This window comes from Equus caballus, chromosome 6, assembly GCF_041296265.1.
Source record: "Equus caballus isolate H_3958 breed thoroughbred chromosome 6, TB-T2T, whole genome shotgun sequence".
NCBI lineage: Eukaryota > Metazoa > Chordata > Mammalia > Perissodactyla > Equidae > Equus > Equus caballus.
The window spans coordinates 21,181,559-21,189,194 of NC_091689.1; the positions used below are offsets into that span (position 1 = coordinate 21,181,559).

The 7,636-nt window shown below is 52.6% G+C and overlaps 1 protein-coding gene across 1 annotated transcript; it reads right to left on the minus strand.

Moving 5' to 3' along the window:
• Nucleotides 1-2,034: 2,034 nt before the first annotated feature.
• Nucleotides 2,035-6,044, minus strand: ARL4C (ADP ribosylation factor like GTPase 4C). The gene has a single exon (XM_005610737.4). It carries the CDS (start codon nt 5,511-5,513, stop codon nt 4,935-4,937), a length of 579 nt encoding a protein of 192 aa, XP_005610794.2. The 5' UTR covers nt 5,514-6,044; the 3' UTR covers nt 2,035-4,934.
• Nucleotides 6,045-7,636: the final 1,592 nt, after the last annotated feature.

Here is a 7,636-nt window from a genome sequence, read left to right on the forward strand (position 1 = left end):
AGGACAAGCGAATGTGTCCAAGGCATAAGTTTGAGGAGAGAACAGAAATGCCTTCATAATACCTGAGATGGTGAATTTGTTTCCGGGATGGCAAATGCTGAATTGTGGGCATCAGATATGCATCTGGATACAAAGGGGGGAAGCAGAGAGGTTAGCTGGACAGGTCGGAGCTGTGAAATCAAGGAGGGCCACATTCTGGGTGTGCTCATCCTTTCTGGCCTTTTATCTTCTGCTCTTTGCATATAACTTGTTGTCCCTCGGTACCACACAAGTGGGACATCACAACAGTCTATGATGTTGGTAAAGGAATTGTTCCCTGGAGAACAAAAAATGCACAATATCGTCCAAGAATCAAGTGTCTCCTGGATCCTCAGGGATTTATTTGTTAAATCAAGTTAAACTTAGGTCGTACCATAAAACAAGAGTTTCCAGCTCTGTTTCTTTGATTTCTAATACTTTTACTCATATGGAGCAGCAATGGTCCCTAAACGATTTGTAATTTTTTGGGTCTCGGTACTTAGAAATGGCATCTGTGCCCTTTAGATGTAATCTGGCTCTCAAACATTAGCTTCTGTAGCAACGTGAATGATCAAGTTAAGCCTGGCTCATTTTTTTTTAAGAAAAACCACTAAGCTCACAGATGTTTCACTGACGGGGGAAAGTTCCGGCATCCTCTTACAGTCACTGCAATGATTCATCTCACAAGAGCGATCCTGAAGGATGAGAATATTTTTGTCTATTTTCATCATAATTAAAATATTTCATGGGAAATAATCATTTATTTTATCAATGCCCACTTTAAAAGTTAGCAACCAAAACTAACCAACATGGATTAAGTCATTCAACCAACATTTATTGAGGACCTACTACATACTCAGTGTTATTTTGGACGTCAGCTGTCAAGGATGCGAGGCTCACAGCCTATGAGGTGGGCTGTATGAGGAATAACAGATTCGAGTCTAGAGATCTAAATCTGGCACCTAACTCAGCCTCTCACAGTTCTGGATGACAAGACCGCCCGGGCTGATCACAGATTCTATAGCTGCTCGTTCGACTCCTCTGGCCTGGGTCTGGAGTCAGCAGCCTGGGTTTTAGCAGGACAAGCACACCAAGATAAAAGGGAGAATGCAGCGACCTAATTTGAAGGCCTGTCATAAGGTGAAATTATCGTGCATCCCACATATTGTGAGCAGCCCAGAAGAACCCAAGTTAACGCTCCGCGCCAGGTACTTGAGAAGCATTTCTTGTGCATTATTGCAATTCCTCCTTCCGACAACCGTTATGATCTCATTTTACATATGGGGAAACTGAGGCTCGGAGGCTAAGGAACTTCAGCAAAACCATGGGGCCCTAAGCATTTGAGTCAGAATTTGAAACTAGATCTTTGTGGCTGCAGAGTGAAGACCCAACCATCACCTGGTCAGTATCAAGCTTGTTAATACCTGCCGAGTGTTTCCATGAGCTATGCATTGTGCCTGTCCAAAGCTCTATTGATTCTGCCCAACCACTACAAAGCTTGATGGCCTTAGCACACCTACCGTCTACGAGGACTCAAGTCTTGGAGTCCAGAACTTCTGACAGGTTCAAGAGTGATGGACCCGGCCCAGAGATGAGCAGAGAGGCAGCCAAGCTTCTGAGCAGCTTCATGACTACTAACGGTGTTATAGCAGCGCATGGCTATTTCCAATTGTACATAATCGGATAATATTTTGAAGTAATTAACAATCATGACCCTTTTAACAAGTGAGAGGCTGAGGACGGGGAGGCGTCGGGCCATTTTCCTAAGGGACTTGAGAGGCCTACCGACAGGCCCTGTCAGAGGACACACAGACTCCTGCCTTCAAGGCCTCTCAATCCACCACTCAGGGCAGAGCTGGACACTTCAACCAAAAAAGCAGAGATGACTCACGCAGCCCTAGACCCCGTTAGGACCCCAGAGACCACCTTGTGATCCATCCCTCCGCTCAGCATAGGAGACCCAGAGAACACACAGGGGCAACTCGAAAAACCATCCACAGACGATTTCCCCAAAAGTTTGATTGTATAAATAATTTATTTCTGTTCACAGCATCATATATGCATATAAAAGGGAACGGAAACAGAAGAGGAGGATGAAGACGGAGCATCACAGGAGTAGGAACGAAAACTGAAACCAGGAGACAGGGTCCCGGCACCCTGCCCGAGAATTTGTGAAGAGAATTGTCCTGAAACAAAACCGGCCTCTCCGCGACTACGAGAAAACATTGCCAAAGCTCACACGGGGAGGCCAACTTCTACGTGAAGCCCATTCATTCTCAAGGGCAGGAGGCAGAACGGATCGCTATGTTGGAGCGGCCTCCGGGGGTGACCCTTCCAGATTTGATCGCTGCTTCCTCTGGTCAGAGATGAAATGGGCAATTATTAGGTCAAACATTAGAGAAATCAACTGAGACTCTTAACTAGTAGTTGAAACACCACAGGGCTTTACTTTACTGCACAATTACTAACAGTTGACTGCACCGGTAAGTATCGATAATGCAAAAAACAGAATCCTTTCACATCATTTGTAAAGCACGACAGGATCGGAACAGTGACCTAGAACCTAAGTATCGTTAGCACGAGAAGGTTAGAGTATTTGGCATCTGCAATGTCACAAAATAAATATATTATTCTCTCAATAGTGTGGAACTACCAAAATGTCAAAGTGCTTAAGAAATTGTCGCATGTGAAGAAAATAAAGAAGATGGATTTTTTTTTTTAATAATTCTATACAGAATCTTCAGATGTTGGGACCAGCCCATTTAGAAATCAGTGAATACGCTGTTGATATGTAAACTGAAATCCTGCAGGCTTTTCAACACCGCTTAGCTAAATTTTCTCTACTGAGTTTCTACAAAAAGACCAGCATTGGAGGGGTACCAAATACACCGACAAAAGAGAAAAGAAAGATGGGCTGCCAGTTTTCTTCTTTTAAACATATTTCCTAGAAGAATCGGGTTTCAAGCAAGAAGCCAGGACTTCTGTCTCTGGTTCTTAAATTACCTTTCTGAGTGCAATGGACAAAAAGGCATGGATTTATAATTTGCCTAACTTACATGCTCTAGCCTGATCATGCCAATTTCTAGAGGCCTCCTTCATAAAGAAATTTCTAACGGCAGGGGAAAAAAAAACCTAATGCTGCCTGTCAACGTGGACTCCTAGAGGAAATAAAAATCAAACAGTAAGCTTAAGTGTCCCTTTTGATACTGTGTCTCAGCGTAAATGACAGCTTCTGCAAACCAAGACTCAGTCCTGATTATAAAGGATTTTTTAAAATTACGTTATGAAAAATATGTATTTACTCTTCTTTCATTTTATCTATTCTTCCAAAGCCTCTTTCAAGTAAACTGGGAGGGTGCCTGAGTACAGGTGACCATTACGTCACGCTGCTTTCTGCTATCCCATGCACTCATTGTTTGCGATGGCTACGCAGCCAGTTCCCACAAGAATGAATTAGGAAAGACCTCATCCTTGTGCTTTTCCTTCGTTTTTAAATCCATGCAACGAGGTCGGCTTTTGCAACAAGGTGGGGTTTTATTTTTTGGTGCATGACATCAAAAACTCTAACGAGACATTGGTAATGAAAATACTTGAACCAGATAGGCCACAAGGAACCAAATTAGAAATTTGAACATGTCGCCACTTGCATCGTAAAGGGATTGAAAAAGGGCAAAGTCTTTTTTCCTAAGGTGAATATTTCTAACGTGAGTATTCATTTGTAGAAGTTTTTTTTTTTTAAACATGTCTGGAAACCAAAACCCATCATCAGGCGGTTAGTATGACAAGACACATCCCTTGTGAAAACCATCTTGCAATTCAGCACACATCTGCAGCTGGTGTGTGCTCACATAAACCAATCGGCAGGCTAAGAGAATTTAAGATTCCACATATCTGGGTCTAGGTATTTACTGACTACACAGTACAGAGGGAGGTCCCAGTATCTATACACACACCCCATCCAGCGTTTACGCCAAGAACCTTACCCTTTAAACACCTTTAACTATCCTGCAGACAGTCAACGCATTATTTGCCACCACCTCCAACAGTTTTTGTTTTTTTTTTTTAAATTTTTATTGGTCTCTTTGTGTGATAATGACCTACACATGGACAGGGTCCAAACCATCTGAAAGATGTCTTATTCCAGGCTGAAAAGCAGTTCTCAACAAAACTGGTCTTCCGTAGCCACCACAAAGCACCAGGAAAGGGCATCTTCGGGGCCATTCCCCAGCCCAGGCCGGCACAGCCCCCCATGCCCTCTGGCTGTGTATTGTTCCAGACAGTCCTCTGATGGCCCAAATCACCACCTCGTTTGGGCCCAGAGCAGGACAAATGAATTTTCAACAGGGGCCTGCCCTGTGACATAAAATTATCCAGCTTCCACAGCTCAAGAATGCAAGAAGCAGCTGTCTCCCCAGCACCTCCCACTGCCAACATGCTCCCTGATGGGCTCTGGGAACCGCATACCTCAGGTAACTCACAGGTGCCATCCCCAGTGAGGGCGGGGCGGCCTGAACTTCTGGCCCCGCCGGAGCAGGAAGAAATCGCTTTTGTCTCTGACATCTGAGCCTTCCACCTGGGACGGGAGGGCGGAGAGCAGGACCTGAACGTCCACTTCCCAGCGCGGCCCCTCACCCCATTAGTAGCTCTGGCGTTCAGACAAAAGGTCCCTTGAGCTGGGGGTGGGGGCAGGTCGAGGGCAGACTGGCAAGTCAGCCTACCTACCCAGGTTAAGTCACTAGTCCTGCATTTGGGCGCAGGATGCTGCTTTAAAAATTCGAAGCATCGCTTTGGTTCGCTGTCTTTGTTCGCGGGCGCGGGCTCTCGCTCACCCATCCGTCCGTCCACCCATTGGCCCATTCATTCATTCCCGACTCACTCGCTTGCTGCCCCCTCGCTCCCGAACGCTGCCGGGAGCATTACCGCTTTTTCTTCTGCTTGAGGGACTTCCTGCGTTTCAGGATCATCTCATAGAGCTTGTCCATGCCCTCGGTGAGGCCCTCGCCGATGATGGCGCACGCCGGCTGGACGTGGTAGGTGGTGGCCGGGATGAGCTCGTGCAGCGCCAGCTGCTTCTCGATCTCAGCCACCGGCAGCGACTTGGGCAGGTCCTGCTTGTTGGCGATGACGAGCAGCGGCGTGCCCTGGTTCTCGGCGAACTTGGTCACCTTGTGCAGCTCCGTCTTGGCCTCCTCCAGCCGGTCCACGTCCACCGAGTCCACCACGTAGATGATGCCGTCCGTGCAGCGGCTGTAGGACTTCCACAGCGGCCGCAGCTTCTCCTGGCCGCCCACGTCCCAGAAGTGGCAGCTGATGCCCTTGGCGGTGCCGTTGCTTAGCTTGATCTTCTCCGTGTTGAAGCCGATGGTGGGCACCGTGTTCACGAACTCGTTGAACTTGAGCCGGTAGAGCACCGTGGTCTTGCCGGCCGAGTCCAAGCCCAGCATGACGATGTGCAGGGACTGGAAGGCCGAGATGTTGGAGGAGATGTTGCCCATGGCTCCTCGCTGCGGCGCCGGCCACTGCGGCTGCGGCGGGAGGGCGCCGCCCCCCGCAGTTCCGGGCCCGGCGAGGCCGGGCGCACCTGGGCCCCGCCTGCCACCCTCCGCCGCGGGCACCGGCCCGGCCTCGGCGTCCCCGGGGCGCACGGCTCGGAGCGCTCAGACGCAGCGGCCCCCGCGCCCGCGCCGCCCGGGCATCGCGTCTCTCCGGCGGGCTTTTGTCTCCTGCGAAGCCGCCTCCGCCGCCGCGGCGCGGGATGCTCGCGCCCGGCGCCCTCCCCCGGCCCCGGCTCGTTCTGCGGCTGCCTCGGGCCGCGCCCCCGCGCTCCGACCGCTGCCCGGGCTCTGGGCTCGGGGCGCCCGGCGCTCGCCTCTGCCGTGGGCGGCGCCGCGGGGCCGCTCCCGCTCCCGGGGCGCGCCTGGGACGCGCAGGCGGGGCGCGGGCTTCCCCGGGCGTCGCTACCGGCGCGGTCGCCTGGCTGTCCCCGCAGTCCCCGCGCCGCCGCCGCCGCCGCCAGCCTGCCGCGGCCCGAGGGCGCGCGGCCCCGCCCCCGGCCCCGCCCCACGGTTCCGCCCCCGCCCCGCCCCGCGGCCCGGGCGGGAGGGGACGGGTCCGCCCCGCGGGCGGGTTTCGCGCCTTCCGCGCGTTCGAATGCGCTGGGCGTGTCCCTCCCGCGCCGCATGAGGACAATGAGCCGGGCCGCCCTCCTCCCGGCCGACCGAGGCGCCGAGGAAAGGAGTCCCCGGTGCCCCGCCAGCCCCCGCCCAAGCCCGGGCCGGCTGGCTCCGGGGCCCCCGCGCTGCCGGCGCTGGCGGGGCCGGGAGTCCGAGGCTGGGGAGCGCCCGGGGTGGGGGTGTGAGTGCCCTGCGGGCCAGCGAGGATGGTGGGGTCTGATCGCCAGATTCCCAGAAGAGAAAGGAGGGCGCTGGCCTCAGTGATCCGCCAGCCTGCGCCCGGAGCCGCGCCCCTGTGCCCAGCCTGAGCACCTTCCCTCTCTCGCGCCGTTCGCCGTGCCCTGGGTCCTGGCTCTCCGTCATGCCCTAGGCCCTGACCCTTCGTGACGCCCTGGGCCCTGGCTTTCCATGATGCCCTGGCTTCTTTTCCTGCCACCCGGCCTGTGCCCAGGGCATCTTGGAGGCCCAGCTTTTCCGGCCTGCTGGCAACAAGAGTGGAGAGGTCCAGGGGTCAGGCACTTGCATCTTAGGCCGAGATGGGAGAATAGGGAGACCTCGTTGCCCCGGGTAGCTCAGACAACTCATCTTTCCCAGACAACCCCCTTGGCTGCCTTATTTTCTTCCCACCGAGTCTACTGGCAGCCAAGGGCAAGCATTAGCATCTCGGGAGGGCACCTTCTGCCACCCTACTCCCAGAGCTGAGAACCACCTGCCAGCAAGCGAACCTTTCCATGGGAGCTATACCAGGCTCCTCAGGTGCCTGGGGCTCCCAACAACCTTGGGGGCTGAAAGAAAATGTGTCCACAGCTTGGAGTGGGTGGCATCATGGGTTACAAACACAGATGCCCCATCCCTGGTTCCATCTCCCCTCTTTCCAATTCGGTGGTTTTATTCTGTTTTGTAAACACATAATGCACATCCTGTCTGGGTCAGAGGGAACTGAGAGGGCGTTAAGGATAACACACAGACCTGGGTGGAGCTGCTCTGGAGGAGAGATGCTAGAGGCAGAATGGAACTACACGTCTTTCCAACTCCCGCTTATGAGGCAGAAAAGATAAAAATGGGGCCGGGGGGACAGAAATGAAAATGAGAACCATTTAGGAATAAAAACCAACGTTCATAGAAATGCTTTCCTTTATCACCTTCCTTTCATGAGATGTGATAAAGTATATATGATTTTGTTGTACTGACACGTGTCAGAAGCCCACATCTGCAGAAGGCAGGACAAGCCATGCCATCTCTGGAATTCCCATGGTGGCAACAGCCGTTGCAGTTATCTGCCATCCAGAGTGGGCTAGAGAAATGGAATGTCGGGGCTGGAAATAGCCTTGCAGTCATTCTGTCGAACCCACCAGATGAGGAAACCAAGGGCCGGGCGCTTGTGACTTTGTCAAGGTGGAACCTAGATGCGGGCTGCATGCTCCAAGCCCAGTGGTATTCATGCC

Bases quoted from the DNA above. Each gene is read 5' to 3' on its own strand.
- ARL4C (XM_005610737.4), bottom strand. From the start codon at position 5,513: ATGGGCAACATCTCCTCCAACATCTCGGCCTTCCAGTCCCTGCACATC.